This window comes from Siphateles boraxobius, unplaced genomic scaffold, assembly GCF_051911475.1.
Source record: "Siphateles boraxobius isolate OS27281-9 unplaced genomic scaffold, OSU_SipBor_1 5, whole genome shotgun sequence".
Classification (NCBI taxonomy): Eukaryota; Metazoa; Chordata; class Actinopteri; order Cypriniformes; family Leuciscidae; genus Siphateles; species Siphateles boraxobius.
The window spans coordinates 28,108,694-28,127,981 of NW_027509141.1; the positions used below are offsets into that span (position 1 = coordinate 28,108,694).

General features: G+C 37.6%; 2 protein-coding genes across 10 annotated transcripts in view; one reads left to right on the forward strand and one right to left on the reverse strand.

The window, feature by feature from the left end:
* The first annotated feature begins 264 nt into the window (after positions 1-264).
* On the forward strand, positions 265-11,388 carry tmem178a (transmembrane protein 178a). 2 transcript variants are annotated; one of them, XM_077203746.1, is made up of 4 exons: positions 265-1,091; positions 3,616-3,729; positions 5,503-5,640; positions 10,061-11,388. In XM_077203746.1, the coding sequence occupies exons 1-4, from the start codon at positions 680-682 to the stop codon at positions 10,300-10,302; spliced, it is 906 nt and encodes a 301-aa protein (XP_077059861.1). In that variant the 5' UTR covers positions 265-679; the 3' UTR covers positions 10,303-11,388. The 2 variants fall into 2 exon arrangements, with proteins under 2 accessions (XP_077059861.1, XP_077059862.1); XM_077203747.1 differs by lacking the exon at positions 265-1,091 and adding an exon at positions 1,936-2,045.
* A 1,014-nt stretch (positions 11,389-12,402) lies between these two features.
* The window catches only part of slc8a1a (solute carrier family 8 member 1a), a 50,932-nt gene continuing 44,046 nt past the window's right edge, over positions 12,403-19,288 (reverse strand). For all 8 annotated transcript variants that reach the window (XM_077203719.1, XM_077203717.1, XM_077203716.1 and 5 more), the window contains 3 exons: positions 18,290-18,389; positions 15,743-16,015; positions 12,403-14,745 (listed from right to left, as the gene is read on the reverse strand). In XM_077203719.1, the coding sequence (XP_077059834.1) occupies positions 14,369-14,745; positions 15,743-16,015; positions 18,290-18,389 (750 nt within the window). In that variant the 3' untranslated portion in view covers positions 12,403-14,368. The remainder of the gene's footprint in view (positions 14,746-15,742; positions 16,016-18,289; positions 18,390-19,288) is intronic.

A 19,288-nucleotide genomic window follows, 5' to 3' on the forward strand; every position in this document is an offset into this window, starting at 1 on the left:
ATGTTATTAAACATGGATGCAAGTATTGCATTAAAAGATTGATAATTTTGTATCATACCAGACATATAGAACATAAAATAGCTACCTTTGTTTGTTACTAGAACATACTGGAAAACATTTATTAAGGATATTTTGCAGTCTAATCAAGTTCTTATTTTTTTTCCCTTTGCATAACGGTCTTCTGCTGCATTGATGTTTGCCTGATCAAACTGTAGTCACCATCATCATCATCATCATCATCATCACCATCATCATCATCATAACAGTTAAGTCGCGCGCTTGTAGGAAACCGCCTCGCCTGTACCCTTGACACACCCATAGCTATTGTTGGCACAGTAGGCGCGCGACAACCTTGACATTCCCACACGCGCGTTCAGTTGCACTATGAAATCTGGTCTACGTGGACACATCATCCTTTTCAGGAAAAAGGAAAGTAAGACAAGCGGCTACTGCGGATAAAAGAAGATGCACAAACGCCGAACGGAGTGCAGGTAAACACACACGTACGGCCATCGCGCATCCCATTCAGATGCCCACAGTACCGCACGCGCAGACACATTCCGCTCATTCACCTGTGATGACAGATCGCTGCTTAAATCGGCGCATTGTCCCGGAATAAAGCGTGGAAAGTACGCTTCATGTGAGAGATGACTGAGTGAGTTGCGCGGATGTCGGAGACATGGAGAAACGGGCTCTTGTAACGGCGATCAGCTTGTCCATGAGCCTGCTCGCGCTCATGCTGCTGATCACGGCGATCTTTACCGACCACTGGTACGAAACCGACACCAGGAGACACAAGGAGAACTGCGACCAGTACGGCTCGGAGTCCAACGATCAGAAGAACAGGGAGATGCCCATCTATCACCTGCCTTTGGTGGACAGTGGGAATGCGAAGCGCAACCTGGCTCCCATGAAGCCCATCCATGTAGGGAGTCGAGAGGAGGAACTGTTGGAGAACTGGAGGGCGATTTTGGGCATGGGCATTTTGGAGACGGAGTGCGGGCGCCCGCTCTTCTCCACCTACTTTGGACTTTGGAGGAAATGCTACTTCCAGGGAATGGACGGGGATATTGACAAACTCATTTTTAAGGGTAAGACCTGGGTTGAAAGTTCAATTAAACATAAACAAAACAAATAATAATAATCCACAAAGCACAAAATGTTTGCTTAGTTCTGGCTGAGAACCGGTTCTGTTTTTTTTTATAGCTATCCTACCAGAAACGAACAAATTTGATGAAGTTCAGTTCTGTTAGGGTTCTCAAATCTGTATTCTTTCTACAGCTACAATAGCCTGACAGTGTTTTCTGCATTGAATCTAGAGCGCGAACAAACACGCGCGACTAGGGCTATACGATTCTCGAACGCATGACTCTTATGAGTCGGTTCCTTTTAGTTGAATCAAGACATACACCGGCACTAGTGTAGTTGGATTCCTGAACGAATAATTCTAATGAGCCGTTTCTTTTCAGAGTATGAAACAGACAGCGCGACCACTGAAGTCAGATTACCGAACAAATGATTCCTATGAGCTGGTTCTTTTCAGCGAATACGAACACGCTATTAGCTTTAATCCGAAATTGTTAGGCTAGGCCTACTCAAGAATCGTGACAGGGTAAAAATCAGTTCAGTCAGCTTCTGACTGGTTATTTAACGTAGCCTAGCTATGTGATAACATGCATTTAAAGATGCACTATCTGAACCTTATTTTGACAAGTAGTGCATTCATAAATTAAAGTTTTTTCTTTTTAAAAAATGTTACGATCGCATTGCCGAATTATGCCGGCTCTAAAGAGAAAAAAAGAGTGAATAGAAAAAAGTGTTTGGTAAACGAAATTAGGCTATATCAGCATTGCAAAAAGCCTATTTCTTTCTGGGGGGAAATGGTTAATAGCCTATTAAGTGATTGAATTGTTAATTTCTTGCCATTAGCCTACCATCGGTAGTTCAGGTTGTGTGATAGACGCTTTTGAGTGTGCAGCCTTTGTATTTGTGAATGATAATGATGATGATGATGGTCTGCATGGTGTGTTGCGTCAAAAACGTAGGTGAGTGTGGATGAATATGGCCGCTTACTCGGTTCCTGGAAGAAATATCGATTTAATCCTTTTTGTTCTGACACTTATCCAAACTTAAGCTTAATGGACTTTTTGCTGACACTAGTGCCTGACAATTTTTGTCTCTCTCTCTTGACCTGTTTATTTTACTGCAAAGGCACTTTCTGCAAATCAATTTCATCCATGATAGATCTCAACAGAACAAAACTTTATTAAATTGCCAACAAAGCTAGCTGTTTCGCAAAAGTTTCCATTGAAAGAGATGAAAGTCTCAAGGTGAAAAAAAGCATAGGAAATGAGTGATGATGATTCATAGTCAATTCAGATTACAGAGATCTGATCATGTCAAGATTAAAAGCGGAAGCTGTGTGCCACCTTGCATTCAAATCAAGCCCAAAGCCACAGATCACTTGACCTTCAGCACCCAGGCTTTGATTTGTGCCACAGTCTATTACTGTGAGTCCCCGAATCAGCCCATCAAAAAAGAAAGGTACTTCAAAGAGCTACTCATCAGATCACAATGCCAACCGGAAGATCAAAATTCACTTTATTCTGCTCCTCATTTGTGACTTGATGTTTGACATTAGTGATATTTATATGTATCAGTAGGAGTACACTTTATTATAAAATAATTATTATTCCATTTCATGACTAGTATTACAACCCAGATATTTACAGATCAGCATTTTCTAAATGTAAAAATATTTATAGGCCTATAATGTTAAAAAAGTATATATATATATATATATATATATATATACTTACACAAATATAAGCACAAATATACATCTTTACAAATATACATCAAATATACAATATAAAAAATCTTTATTCTATAAAAATATATTGTATTTATATATACTATGTGTGTGTGTGTTTAATATCAAAATGTTTTATTAGAAAGTGCTGTTTTTGAGAGCAATCTCTAAAAGAAATCTCTGACATTTAAAAAACCTTAGGCAGTAATCACGATTGGCAAAGGTAAAGAATACTAAAGATAGTTAGTATTCATATAAGTACATGGCTGCAACTGTGAGAAAACCTACAGAGATGAATTCATTAGTGAATACAGAAGTGCATCTAGCCTTTTTTCAAGGTTTCTCACTGGCTTGGCTCTGAATTAAATGTAGTCAGTTCAGAGAAGGCTCATTTCAATTTCACCCACACGTTAAGAAACTGATCGGAACTAGCCAGACTGAATTCATTTTTCAAGTGTCATGTAGCTGACCGTAACCCAGACAGTGTCTTTTTACTTTACTATGCATCTCTGGCTCGCTGAATGACTACTGCAGTCTTTACTCAGCTCACAACGCCTGCCAAATCTGTGGGGTATGGTGTGAACCAAGGCGGAAATAATGACAGAAGGTCACTCTGTCGGGGAGGAAACAAAACCAATAAAGTAGCAGAGATTAGTGCACTGCAAGGATTTTAAGATGAAGCAAGGAGGTGTTTCTTATGAACAACCAGTATCACATATCAGAAGATTTCATTGGTAAGACCTTTACAAAGCTATATCTGAAGGGCAGAATTTGTCCTAAACAAGTGTGTGATTCTTGTGCAGGTATTGCAGAACGATGCACATCTGTCAAGTACCATTTCTCCCAACCCATTAGACTCAGGAACATCCCTCTCAACCTGACAAGGACCATACAGCAGGACGAGTGGCACCTCTTACGTAAGTCTCACAAAGCTTCCTCACTGCCTTGTGTAGCTCTTTATTTGCGTTGAATGTGAAGCAGTGCATGCAAGCTGAAGTTAAGTGTGCTTTGCATAGTGAAAACTGTGCAGTGCAATACTATGTAAAAATACTATGTAAAAAAGGATGATGGGAAGGACGCCTGCCATGGAAGTATTTGATCTGGCAATGATTTGAATATGATTCTTTACTAAATTCAGTTAGATTTATTTATATCGTGCTTATTGTCAATGCACATTGTATATATGAAGCTGTACTGAACTGAAGGACCATACTGAGAAACTGGATTTTAACAAGTAAAAAAATATAAACAATTTATTTGACAGGAAATTAACATATTATTTCACTGTAAAAAGTGATCAGTTGACTTAACTTAAAAAAGTGAGGAAACCCATTGCCTTAAAATTATTCGGTAATAAACTTAATGCGAAATTGAAAAAGATTAAGTTCAATTCCACATAAATTATTTTTTTCAATTACTTAAGGCAACAGGTTTCATCACTTTTTTAAGTTAAGTCAACTAATCACTTTTTACAAAATATAACAGATTATTAAACTCAATATAATCAATGCATTTAATTTTCATTGATTGATATTTATGGAGTGGAAAATAAAAACAGGCCTATCATAAATACTTATGTTAACATTATCTAAAATATGTGCTTCCTACACTCGAAAAAAAAGTTCAAATGGGGTTCTTAACTAAAAAGAAAACCCCCAAAACATCAACATTTATGCCAAAAAGGTTAGCCTAAGGCCTAAGGAAAAATTTCTTAAATTATTACATAATACTTTCATGTTTAACGGGTTCTTTTTTTTTCTTCTATTGATAAAGTATTTTTAATTCATAAAATGTAATCAAAATAAAAAATAATCAAAATGGATTAATTAAAACTTAATCCGCGTAAAATGATCCCATGATAAGAACGATTCTGAAACGCCTGACAGAATATATAGAACCTTTTCTTCTAAAAGTGATTAAGTTTTCTTTTTTCCCCCGTAAAACATGAAACTTTGGTGTATTTATTTAAATGTACAAGTCTTTCTCTTCTGGAAAAACTGCCCAAAAACCAATTAAAAGCTCTCAACTAATCAAATGCTCTCTAAAATGTCGTCAGTTAGCAATAGCAAATAGGCGTTTACAAGTGTGACTTTAACTAAAGGTACTGGCTATTATTAAAAAGTGTCGAGCCCTTAAATTATAAGATAGACATGCCATTGGATGCTATTGTTCCTTTCCACAATAAGAATATACGCTCATGTGTTTTGTGCTAATGCGGTTATTGCATTTCCTGTCATTAATATGCAATCATAACCTTTTCTTCCATCTCCATGATAAGATTATGTGCCCCACGGTACTGTTTTGTGTACACAAACTTGGTCAAATGTAATTTTCTGTTGGTAGGAATTTTATTAGCTCTTGTGATGTTGTAACGTGGCAAGTCTCAAGGGAGCTTGCAAGCCTTAATTACAGCCCTCGTTAAAATGCCTCCTAATTAAGCTTTTCTTCCTCCATGCATGAGTCCCAATCAGATTTTATAATGTGATTTAATGTGATATACCCTCCAAATTAAACTTACTGAATCAATATCTGCATTGATCAGCAGCTCCAAAACTTTGCATGGAACCCACACAGCTCAGTGAAAGTTCCTAATAATAAGGTGTTACCCATATAGCTATATAGTGTGAGTTGTTGGCTGAGTGGTAGTGGGTGGTAGTCATGGAAACAGTGTGTTTTTCTGTGGTGTTCAGATCTGCGGCGCATCACGGCAGGGTTCTTGGGCATGGCTGCTGCCGTAATGCTGTGTGGAAGCATTGTGGCCGCCGTGGGATTTTTCTGGGAGGAAAGCCTCACCCAGCATGTGTCTGGACTCCTGTTCCTCATGGCAGGTACACAATTTTGCTTATTCAGACTTATCTAACTTTCTCCTCTTTTTCCTTGGCTACTTGTTACTCGTTTTGCCAAGTCGCACGCTTTCTCGTAGGTGGTTCTCTTTCCTTTCCAAGTTGTTTTCTACCTTGTTCATTCTCCCACGTCTCTCCTTCTGTCTTATTTCCCTTGACTTGTTGCTATATATATATATATATATATATATGCGTGTGTGTGTGTGTGTGTGTGTGTGTGTGTGAGCAAGACAAGAATTATATATATTATGTTTACATATATATTATATGTATTAAAAGTGAGGATTTTTCAGTGACTCTTTCCGCAGGTCTTATATCATTACACCAGTAGGTGGCTGTAAATGAATGTTTTTGTGAGTGAATTTCAACTGATTTGTACAAAACCTTTTCAGGAATTCAGTAAGTGTCTTGCTGCATCCAAAACAGGCATACTGTCTTGAATAAGTAATTACTTTGAGACACATTCAATGAACACTTTACAATCCCATGATGCCACAGGAGAGGATTTAGCAGGATGAGGATGAATGGCAGTGAAGCGACGCAACTGACGCTGGTCACGTGACAGTAACAACATGGGGGATAATGCACTGCGTCCGAAATTGAATACTGTCTTAGTAGGTAATACATTTGAATTTAAGCTCTATAATTGTAGCAATGTTCAGGGAAGACGGAGGCGGGAAGCGGCGAACAATCAAAATAAACTTTATTTAAAATAAAACAAACAAACCAAAATACCGCCAGCAGCCCCTCGCGGACGACTGCTGGCTACTGAAAATAAACACAACTGCCAGCAACCCCTCGCGGCCCCTCTGCTGGCTAAAATAAAATACAAATACAAAAACAAAACACAACTAAAACACAGGCCTGTTCCTCTCTCGATCATCAACGTCGTCGCTCCTCCTTTATGCGTCCGCTCCTCCGTGAGAGATGCGAGACCGGTGTGCCTCACAGGTGCTGCTCATCAGCAATCGCACCACCGGCCTCGCGCCGTTCTCTCACGTCCCTCGGCCGTTCTGTTCGCCACATACCCCCATCGCCCCTCACAGGCTGAAGGGTACCCACGAGCCTGTGCCTACACCCCCCCCCCCCCCCCCCCCCGCGGCGGTGGCGATCGCTGGGGGGTATGGACCGACAAGCCGAGGGAATCGGAGACGGAAGCATGAGGAGCAACAGATCGAGAGAGGGGAGAGAGAAAAAAAAATTTTGGTCCGGTTCCCACAACGCGCTGCCATCTGGGTCCCCCACCAGCTGGGCGATCTCCTCCGCGGTGTCTGGCGGTGACGCTGGGTAGCCCTAGGTGGACGGCTCGACGATCCTCCGCCGCCCGGTGGACGGCGACGGCTCCTTGGGCTCTAGGGCAGACGGTAGGAGTCCCCAGCTCCCTGCTCCTCCCCTTTTCTTGGTGGACGGCAGCAGGCTCCGGCCCACGGCGAGCGGCGGCGACTCCCCTGCTCCCTCCCGGACGGCAGCCGCCCCTCCAACTCCCAGGCGGCCGGCAGCGAGCTCGACTGTCCCACCGGCAACTCACTCCAGTGCACCGACTCGAGCGTCCATGGCCGTGAGTCCCCCGCTCCCTGCTCCTCCCTCGCGGACGACTGCTGGCTAAAATAAAATACAAATACAAAAACCAAAACACAACTAAAACACAGGCCTGTTCCTCTCTCGATCATCAACGTCGTCGCTCCTCCTTTATGCTTCCGCTCCTCCGTGAGAGATGCCTGACCGGTGTGCCTCACAGGTTCTGCTCATCAGTAATCGCACCTACGGCCTCGCGCCGTTCTCTCACGTCCCTCGGCCGTCCTGTTCGCCTCAATAATATATAGTATGAATATGGGTAATACTGATGAAATTTGGACGTACTACATCCGCCATGTTTTTACTGTCACGTGAACAACCAGCGTCAGTTGCGTCGCTTAACTTCCATTCATAAACCCCCTCCCGCGGCCTCACAGGGTAGTAAAGTGTCCATGAATGTGCACTTCAATATCTCGCCGCAAGCAGGGCTGGACTGGGACTAAAAATCGGTCCGGGCATTTTGGCCCAGACTGGCCCACTACATATAATCATAAACACAACCGATCTTTTCACACCCCTGAATACCAACTCCTATTAAAACCACTAATGCCATGTAGCCTAATGAGTGAGTAGGAATGAGTAAGAGTTAATAGATGAAATAACTACTAATTGTAAAATACAATCAAACTACTCCACAATGATGAATCCTAAAACAAGCTATAAGCTGACTTGGCATAGCAATACCAGTGTTTGACAAAGGATTTTTGGTAAATCTGTGGTGGGTGGACTTCTGTCCCTTTAGGGGGGTTCGGGGGATTTCCATAATTTCCATGCTTGAAAGAGATAAACACGTGATCTTTTATTTTGGCGGAAAACATGGTTTACAAACGCGACTCATTACAATTCTAGTAAAATGCGTAATCATCAACTATGCCGATGTGTAAATAATGCGTAACTGGGTGATGGGTTCCTCAATCATCGCCTCAGTGTTCTGAAAGTTGCCTAGTTCTGCTTACCACAGTTCTCTACACTCACTCATTCTCTCCTGATCCTCCTCAATATCCTCATCAGACACTTGAAGGGCCCGTTTCTTTTTTTCACGCTATTTCTCTGCACATTCCTTGCGTTTCTTCTCCATCTCTGACTATTTTGACAGATACACACTGACACTGCACGCGCGCTCATAGCCCAAAGAGGGAGGAGTTTAAAGATGTGATTGGACCAACCGAGTGCCAATCAAGAAAAGAACCAATGGGCCGCTGATCTACGTATTTCATGGGCTGGTCTGTTAAAAAAAAAAAACTACGCTGATTTTTTCTGTCCAATGCATTACACCGGCACAAAGATCCCAGAAAGGCCAATTAAGCAAATCTAAACGAATGGGCCGCCGATGTACGAGTATTAAGGGCTGTTTAGACAAAAAAAATGTTTTTATATTTTTTTTAAAGAAAGATCTGTATCGGCCCAAAAAGCACGTCGGGCCGATGCCCGGTATGCCCGATGGCCAGTCCAGCCCTGGCCGTAAGTAGGAGGTTATTCAGGGACTTTTCGCCTACTGTTTTTCGAATACTATGTGTTCGGACAAACTACACTTTTGGCGTTTTGTTTTATACGTACTATATAATTTCCCAACTGGGAAGTATTCAGTTTTGGATGCAGCGTCATTCTACCTATATTCATAATATATAGAACATTCTTTTTTAATAATACTAGACAGTAGGCCTATGCAATTTCAGATTCACAACATTCTTTATTGTATGAATGTGCGTAGTATGAATAAAGTCTGGACATAATACATTCGTCATGTTGTCATTGTCATGTGACCTAAAGCGTCAGTTGCGTCGCTTCACTGCCATTCACAACTTGTCTTCTGTGGCCTCATGAGATGCACACTTTTTTTTCCCCGCCTGCCATATAGTAAGGGATATGCATATTTGGATGCAGTTCCTATCTTTACGAGCAAGTCAAATCATTAATTCAACTGATTCCTTCAGAAATGGGGCCATAGCCTTGTGGACATCTGACATACAGTGCAGCGGTCCCAGCTCGAGGTCCTTTCCTGATCCTGTTCCCTTCTCTCCTCCCATTGCTTCCTGTATCCTGTAAAGGCAAAAAAAGCCAACAACAAACATTTTTTGGAAAAACAGACTCAAAAAAGATTGTGTCTAAAATTCAAAATTAGCTGTGTCTAAATACAGTATGCCTACTTCCATACTAATACTAGTATTAAAAAAACAAAAAAACAAAAACAAAAGAGTAGTATTCCCTAATTTATAGTATTCGAAAAACAGTAGGTTAAAAGTACCCGGATAACCTACTACTTCAGCTGAGATGGCAGTGAAGCGACACAATGCTGGTAGTTCATGTGACAGTGACAATATGGCGGATATAGTACTACCTACAAATTTCCTTCATACTACCCATATTCATACGGCATTTAAGTTTCAAACCAAATGTAGTACGATAGTACTACAGTATGCAATATCGGACGCAGTCAATGAATCGTTCACTCAAACGATTCGTTCAGAAATGCTGATTTATTCAGGAATTATTCATTTAAATCTACTGATTTGTTCAAAAACATACAGGAAAAAATCCACACTCCATACTTTGCGTTTAATCTATCTACCTTAAGATACCTTTAATCTATCAACTAAAACCAATGATCATTTTTTAATAAAATAAGAAATTGTTAACTGATTGATTAGAAAAATCACTAAAACAAACAACCCTCACTGGGCTATCACTGCATTACATAAATAAATGAAAATTCCTCCAATTACAATTCCTCTCTTTCACTCTTTTTATTTCACATGAGATGAACAGTTCAGATGTTTTTTTTCTTCTCATGTGTTGGATCAGTAAACTCAAAGGTTCTTCTTTCCCACAGGAATCTTTTGCACAATCTCACTGTGCACCTACGCAGCCAGTGTCTCATACGACCTATCCAGGAACCCTCCTTTCATCTACGGTCTGCCCGGTGACGTAGACCACGGGTACGGATGGTCCATCTTCTGTGCATGGGTCAGTCTGGGCCTAACAGTGGCGTCAGGCTGTATCTGCACAACTTATCCCTTCTTGAGTCGCACAAAGGCTCTTCGCTCCAAAACGGCAAGGGAGTCATCTGTATGAGCGCCCCCTGTGGCCTGGAGGACTCGGCAAAACATTAATCAGCACTTGGCGCTTTAGGATAACAGATTCAAGTGGGACTTCATGCTGTATGGAGCAGTTTTGAATGTCTTGTAGATTTCTGATCCCTGCTCTTTTGAGATGTGTTGATGTTATACAGAACAAAAGACAAGACTGTTGGATTTCCTGTGTGTCTTCTACATATTTTGCTTACAAATCTCACACACAAAAAAAAAGAAGAAAATACACACAAATATACAGTATGTGTGAATATAATGAACAAAACCTCTGATTTGAAATGGGTGTGTGTATGTTTTTGGGTTGTTGTGATGCAGTCATTCTCTGGATCAGGTGACACTTAGGATCTGAGCCACAATTTTTTTTATGCAAACCATCTGAAATTCAAATGATTTCTCTGATCATGGTCAGTATTCTTTTTTTATTATGTGATTAAAGCATATGTTTTGGTTTCCCAACCACGTGCAAATGGATACAAGTCGACTAACCATAGGTTAAAAAAAACTAAAGCTGACATTTCAAATAAAAACAAAACAGCTAAAGAATTCAATCAGGGATGAACAGGACGCTTCATGTCACCGATGTCATCACATCAGACAAATGTATAAAGGCATGATTGCATATAGCCTATATCACCTTTGGGTAACAGCTGGTGGCCGATATTCAAAAATATTGAAAAAATCAAAGAGACGCAAGAAGTCTTGAGATCTAAGATGTGGATATGCAATTTCGTGATTGGATGAAATGTCTCTGAAGATTCTGAACTTGAAAGCAATCATAATATGGCAGCATGCTTAAAGTGGATGCTCTCAAATACCAGCCTCGCTCATGAAAGGCCTCTCATGACATCACGTCATTGTTGAAAATACAAATCCTTCACTTCTACGAAGCAACGCTAATATGAAGCGACAAGGATTATATTAACTGCAGGATGTTGTTTTCCAAACTGAGCCAAAAACAGTAACATATCCCTGAAACTGTACTGTTTGCCTCAAAACTTCTACTGTGTTTCTGAAAGTGTATCATAAATAAAATATTATAATGATGAAATAAAGGTCTAAAGAAACCAAACTGTTTCGTGTGAACTTCAGCAGTATTTCGGCTTGTTATACATGCTATTTTTTTTTCAGACAAATGGTGACTCCTTTTAAGCAGTGCCAGCATGTTTTCTGCTTTCTCTTTTTAAAGAAGATTATAGGCCACCTGCAGAAATAATAAACAATGCTATTAATTTCACCTCAAATAGCTATGATGTATTATTCAAGAAAAGCAGTTTATAATGAGCAAAACCGAAGCTAAAAATGTTTAGTGTAGTAAATTTGTTGATATATTATGAATAAAATTAAGTGTAAATAAAATAAATAAAATTTATTTTATTTCAGCTTTATTTTAATGAACAACACTGACCTGAAAATATCAGGGAAGTTTATAATTGTAATTGTCAGGCCTGTAATTTGAAAGAAGAAAATATATCTTAAAACCAAAGCTCTATATGCATGCAAATTGTTCTAGTTATGCTCAGCTCTAAATTATTGGGCTACATGTATAAAATGTACTAAATGCTCTTTGTGACTAAAAAAATCTCTATTTATTTTAAATCCCAGTATCACCATCAATGGAACTTGAATGGTCAAAAGGTGTGGCAGCCCTGTTAATGAAAATGAAGCATTGGTAAAGAATAATTTTCATTATAAAAAAATGGATATGCACTGTAAAAAATTAAGTTATGACAAAATGTTTTTACACTGCTTTAACTCATTAAAATAAGTTAAGCATTTTCAACTTTTTAAAGCCCGTTTAATGTAATTTAAGTTGAAATCACTTAAAAATCCAAGTTTAAAAATTTAAGGCAGCCACATTTTTTTTTTTTACAGTGTGCTGGATTTGTTTTTTGCAGAATATAACTTTCAATTATTTTGCCACAAGAGGGCGCCATATTATCATCAATATACACCTTTGTCTAAACTCTGAGGTAAGTTTTATTTAGTTGTGGTGGGGAAGAGGGTGGTATCATATTAGGCATTACCCTTCTGTCAAGTATGCCACAAAAACAAAAAGGACAAAACTCAAATTGTTGAAACCATAAACAATGTTCCAAATAAAAAGATTGTATTATCATACTGATGACATTAATCGAAATGAAACTTACAGGTATCGAGCACTCGCACAAGCGAGGGAAAACTACTTCAACATATCAGAGAAATGTACTGTAAATGAGCCTCAATAGGGGTCGAGTGAAAAGTGCTGGAGTAGATAGTGCCATCACCCGTGTGTGTGTGTGTGCGTGCGCGCGCGCAGTGATATGGCCTGACCAAAACAAAACAAAAAGTGGACAAAAATAAGCTTTTACCAGTGCACTCGTGTCCTCAAATGGGTAAAAATAGTAATTTATCCTGAATTTTCTATTTAAAGACTATATACAATAAGTTCATATTCCCAGTGTCTCAGTTGACTTTCTATCATACATGTGTTGTACTGTGTATTTTACAATAGCCTACAGTCTTTTCTTCATAAAGGGAGAAGTCACAAAAAACAGGAGAGATAACATGCATTCCTCATTAATAGTATTAAAAATAATTAAAACAGATTCTGAACTTGCTTTTGTAAAAAGTCAAAGTATTTTCTCTCAATCTTTTTGACTCAGACAATTAGATTTGATTTTAATTATGTGTACTAAAACTACCAATACCTGCACTAGGAACGTATGGAAACGTCTCAGAGTGCATGAAAAAAAACCCATAATATACAAGCTCGGACACACAAAATATTGCAATACATTTAATATTATTTTCAACTGTCCTCCTCAGTAACTAGCTCCTATATGAAAGTCTTTGGAGTTGAGCTGAGAGACACTGCCCCATGTAACCAGGCTGGAAGGTGGCACAATGTTTTTTTTTTCTAAATCTATTTTAGGTTACTTGAAAACATTTAACACACTGAATTATGTAAATCTCAAATAAAATCAAGTCAAAAGCTTATAATACTCACAAATCCACACTTTTATGCATTGAAATCCTAAGGGGAAAAAAGTGTCTTGACATCGTTTGTTGTTTAAAACACCCGTTTGTAGGTCAAAAAAATGTTCATTGCAGATATGCACTATTTTCATCTTTAACCACAGATATTGAGTTCGTGTACACAATGATTCCTGCTTATTGAACTGCAAAATGTTTCAAGTATATGAATGAGATTTAAAATGACAGTGTTTGCGTGATCACTGGATCCAGAGTAACAAATTGTTACTCAAAGGTCATTCATTTTTGTACCATTTTGCCAAATGACATCTTAGGTGCCATTGGAATTTTAGACATCATTTGAATCAAATTGAATCTGCTATTGTCATATACAGATTTCAGTCTAAAGGCCCATTCACTCCAAGGATGATAACTGTAACAATAATGATACAAATATAGTTATAATTATAAATGTAAAAGAATAGCAGAGCCCACACCACAACTATAACGATAACGGCACAGAGAAACAATATGGTTGGAATCGCTTTCACAACAATTTTTTCCCACACTGTAAAAATGATTGTTGGTTTAACTTAAAAAAAGTAAGTTACCTGGCTGCCTAAAAAAAATGAGTTCATTGAAATAATTATTTTTAGTTAATACAATGAAGATTGGTTTAATAAATAGAAACTGCAGTCCGCTGGTGTAGACACTACTATAGTTATCTTTATTGGTGTGAAAGGGCCTCAAAGCTTAACCAGTCAACCAAATCAATTACATTTCCATACTATATTTGTCCTAAAAATCTTTACAACTTTGTTAAAAAAACAAAACAAAAAAAAGCGATGTACATTTTTAAAAAGCTTTAGAAAGCCCCTTTAGTCCGTCCTTTCTTCTTTGAAGACTAGAATAATCTCGACAGCAGAAACACACGTGTATTCAAACACATACAAAACATACAGTGGATAACACAAAGCACAATAAAACACCTGAAATCCTCCGCGGATGCTTTGAACCCCTTTTTTGAACACTTTCTTCCTGTTTTTACGAGGATTTTAATGACGGAATCCTGTGTGCGGCATCATCTTGTGCCTGATTTAGAAACCCTTGATGATGCAATAGGCCTCCATGGAGGACAAGATGATGTACATCAGCCAGAGACTGAAAAACAGCGTTGTGGTCAGGATTTTGGGAGTCCGCGGGCCACCAAGTTCCCCCCCGATCTCGGGCCTGCGGCGGTACATGAGGACGGCGACACAGATGAAGGCAAAGATGGTGAAAAGGGTGACGGAGAACGCCAGCGTGCCGGGCTCCACGCGGAAGTACTCGCCCTTTGCCTGGTGGTATACAGCAGCGATGGACCAGGCCACTCCGATGCCCAGAAAGACGTTCACAGCATTGCTGCCTGTCACATTGCCGATGGAGGCGTCAGCGTACTGATCCTGGGTGGCTGCCACTTTACTGGCGAATGTGTCTTTGAAGAGGTGGTGAGAGAAAGAGAGAAAGGATTAAATATTGTCAAGCTGCAAAAACAGCTCTGTCAATAAATGGGTGAAATCTTATGAAACTTGTAAAGAAAATGTCCAGTTCATATTTTGCCTGGAAATGCAAATGAGGAAATAAGAAATCAGAGTTTGTGTAAAGGAAGTTAAGCTGATTTTTAGGACCATTAATATTTTCAAGACATTTAAGCACATTTCCTTCCAAATTCTCATTGTAATAAAAAGTGGAAAAATGTGTAATGATCGAATGGATGTCTAATCGCATGATATATCATTTATTACTATAAAAAAGGATTATTTGAATAATTATTATTTTGAAGTACTTTTTGTTACCATTAAATTATGCTGATTTAAATATACATTACCATTCAAAATATTTTTTTCTTTTAGGTTTTTGAAAGAAGTCTCTAATGCGTACAAAGGATGAATTTATTTGATTAAAAAGTAAAAACTTGCAATTTAAAACAACTCTTTTCTATTTTAATATATTTTAAAATTGAATTTATTCCTGTGATGGTAATGCTGAATTTTCAGTGTCACATGATCCTTCAGAAATCATTCTAATATGTTGAATGGGTGCTCAAGTAACATTTCTTATTATTAATGTTGAAAATAGTTGTTCTGCTTAATATTTTTGTGGAAACTGCGATGCCAGGTAACTGTTTGTGTTGCTATTTTCTTCCTATTTGTTTTTAATACATTTAAAAAAAAATGTTTATTAATTCTTATTTTTTACTTTTTATTGAAAATTTTTCTTGCATCTGTCAATTATTTTCGTAATATTTTTATTTGAATTAAAATAAATGATATACATATATACACACAGTACAGACAGACATACGATAGATATTGTAGATAGATAGATAGATAACATTTGGGGGGAAATGTGCTTAGTTGTAAATTAGTCTTATAATTCATTTGATTTTGGAGTGAAATGTGACATGTTTTCAAAGAGAAAATCTGCAGTACCTGGTACAGAGGTTCCCAGCGCCACAAACACAACCGCAGTTACAGAGTCTTTCAGGCCAATAGTGCATCCGAAATGGGATGCAATGTCTCCAATGAATGCGGTGAGGACACCAATCATGATGATGGACACGATGAAACACGCCCAGCCGTTCCAGTAATCAGTGGGCGGCACGAACGCAAACAGAACCTTCCAGAACACAGTCAAGAAGTGCATGACGTAGTCGAAGCAAGATGGCATCTTTTCTTCTCCACATTCTTCATCATCATCTGCCCCTTAGGACAAGAAAAAGGAGAGGAGATTTAAATTATGGATTGGTTTGTTTGTTTCCTGTGAAGAGACAGGCTGTCCTCTTCCTCTAGGGAACATCAGTGTGTGATAAGCATATCGCTGTAACACAAAATAGCCAGAACCAATCAAATCTCTTAAATCAGAGAAGGCAAATGAAGCGCAGAAGACCGGAAGTTCAATACTATCTGTGTTAAGCCAAATATCCCGCCTAAATATCTTAAATTCACCATGAAATCAAAATGGACAATTCTTATTTTTTTATGGAATATTGCAGTATTTATTACTGATTTACAGTATATGTGCAGTGTGCACATTCTTTTTTTCTTTTATAGTGTGCCCTCATAGTCTTAAATCAAAATAACTTGTCTTCCCTGTGTCAGCGTTTGAACAATAAAGCTAGGAATAATAAGAGACAGTGCTATATTGTGAATGTAAAAGGCAATGTTAGGCACATCACATGATGATCATTTTAATTAATTATTAAATAAACAAAAAACAATAATTGTTCTTTAAAATAATTTAAATTTGTAATCCAATATTTACATTTATTTTACATATATAAATGTATTTTTCAATATTTACATTTATAAAAAAATGCATTTTTATCATTTAAAAAATACATAGAATTTTTGAGAATTTTAAGACAATTATTTATTATTTTACATTTATTTTCAGTTTTTTAATATTTCAGATTATTACTATTATAGCTTTTTTGCATCATAAATGTGATATGTACTATTAATATTATAATTGGTTTTAATTTTTTTTAACATTTAATATTGTAAAAATTTTAAGTTTAGTTTGCAAGAATTTAGGCATATGAGCAACTCTGTCTTCAATGAGAAAAAATATCAATGATTCTTTTACATAATACAGTGTCATCATGACAAAGAAAGTTCATTTTGATTCACAACTGGAGCACTGCAGTGCAGCCCTCTATAAACCGCCTAATGTCTAATTATGAGAAATATTCCCCAGGAATTTAGATTATGATCTCCCTCCCTCTCTCTTTCCTCATGGCTCAGGCCGCACTAACTAGCTCTGTCAGCTTCAGTCAAGCCTGTCAGAATGAGTGTTTTTGTATGCGTCTGACTGCATGTGCGTGTGTGGCAAAAGACAGAGTCCCAGAGATTTGCTTTCCTTATTAATACGCTGTGCTACATGACGAAAGACACTTCAAAAACTGTGCGGACGGAGGGTGAAAGCAAAAGGCCTTGACATTTTAGAGAGACTGGCGCTGGCTTGTGTTTGGTCATGCTCACAATAAGCTTGACTGATGGTAGAAGAATTCTGGGTAAAACAAACCCATGAGAAACACATTGATGTCTTTTTCCCTGTTGAAGACAGAGTTGCTCTAAAAAACACACACCTAAACTTAACATTTGTTAACAAAAAATATTTTATATGGTGTCAAAAATCTGTAATATTAAATGATAATACTTATTAAAGTTAGAATGTAAATACTGAATTATAAATTAAAATATTTAAAAATAATTAGATTTTTTGTGCTGGAACTAATGTTGAACAGTTGACTAACCATTGAATGATGTGTGAAACAATGCCAATGAAATTCACAATACAGAATCACCCTCTATATCTTTTCGCAATCTAAGAGTATGAAATTTTATTTTTATCCAAATTTGTGGATGTCACAAAAATATCTACAATGCACATTCACATCACATTTTACTTTCATAATGTGATATATTTCCAAACAAAATAAGATGAAAAAAAAAGATAAGTCTTGATTTTAACCACTGGGTTTAAAAAATATGAGAGCTTGCTAAGATTACAGTTAAAAGATTATGAAGACAGACACAATTGATTGAGACATTATTTGCCACTAAATGAAAAAATTAAGATGCAAAACTGGTTCTTGGTAACGCCAACTTAATACTGAGAGCTGTCTGCCCAGGATGAGAAAGCAAATTATGATATCTTCTACCTCAGACTCAGACACCACAATGATTGACACTCTGGAGTGTGTTTAATTGATGAAACACTCACATGCATTTCTCTCTGGCTACAGACAAGCATTCAGCTCCAACACATTTTAAATTGCAATAGTGCCCTAATTAAAGATATGTTGCAAAGTTAGCGCAGTCATTGAGCGGCGATTAGGACAAGCCTTTCAGAGATGAAGCAACAAAATAACCTTGTTTTCTAGCATTCTGACAAATCCATCAAGTCAGGTCTGCAGGGGACTGTTTAAAGGTTGTTTTTAAAGACTTAATGGCAGCATTTTCTCAGTGACCTACCTGAGCTGACAGTGATGGCTTCTACAAACTGGTCTCTCCAACTGTTGGTTCCAATCAAAAGGGCCAAGTTGGTTTTCTTTATGAGTTTGTCGACTGTGTTCTGGAAGGTGGGTTAAAATCATTACAACTAGGATAACAATACTTAAAAGGTTTAATGGTTACAGTTGACAACAATGTCTCATTTATTAACATTAGTTAACATGAACTAACAATTAAAAAATGTATTAATCTTAGTTGATGTTAATTTCGACATTTACCAATACATTTAGACAATTAAAAGTTGTATTTGTTTTTATTAATGTTTTATTAAGTAGCTGTGAACTAACATGAACAAACAAACAATTGTTTATTAATAAATTCCCATATATATTACCATAATGTAAAACATTTATTTCTCTTTGCTGCTTAATTTCAGTTAATACATTAACTGATGTAAACAAAAGATTGTAAAGTGTTACAAGTTAATTTGCTCCTAATTGAAAAGTCCATCACCCTCATGTCCCAAACCTGTATGACTTTCTTTCCTCCATGAAATGCAAAAGCAGAAACTTAAAAGAATGACATCACTGCTTTTTATTGCATAAAAAGAAAGCAGATCAGTATGGAAACTTGTGTCCGCCACAGAATAAAAAATAAAAAAGGTAATTGCGACTTTTTATTTCACAGTTCTGACTCTTTTTTTTCTCACAATGTCGAGGTTTTACATCTCACAATTCTGAAAATTGTGAGTTGCAATTATAAAGTCGCAACTGCGAGTTATAAAGTCAGAATTGCGTGTTATAGTCACAATTGTGTGTTATAAAGTCAAAATTGTGGTATAAACTCGCATTTGTGAGAAATAAACTCGCAATTTTGATTTTTTTCACATAATTGCATGTTTATATCTCGCAATTCTGACTTTATAACACGCAATTGTGGGATATAAAGTCAGAATTGCATGATATAAAGTCGCAATTGTGAGATAAAAAAATCGTATTATCTTTTAAAATGTTTTATTCT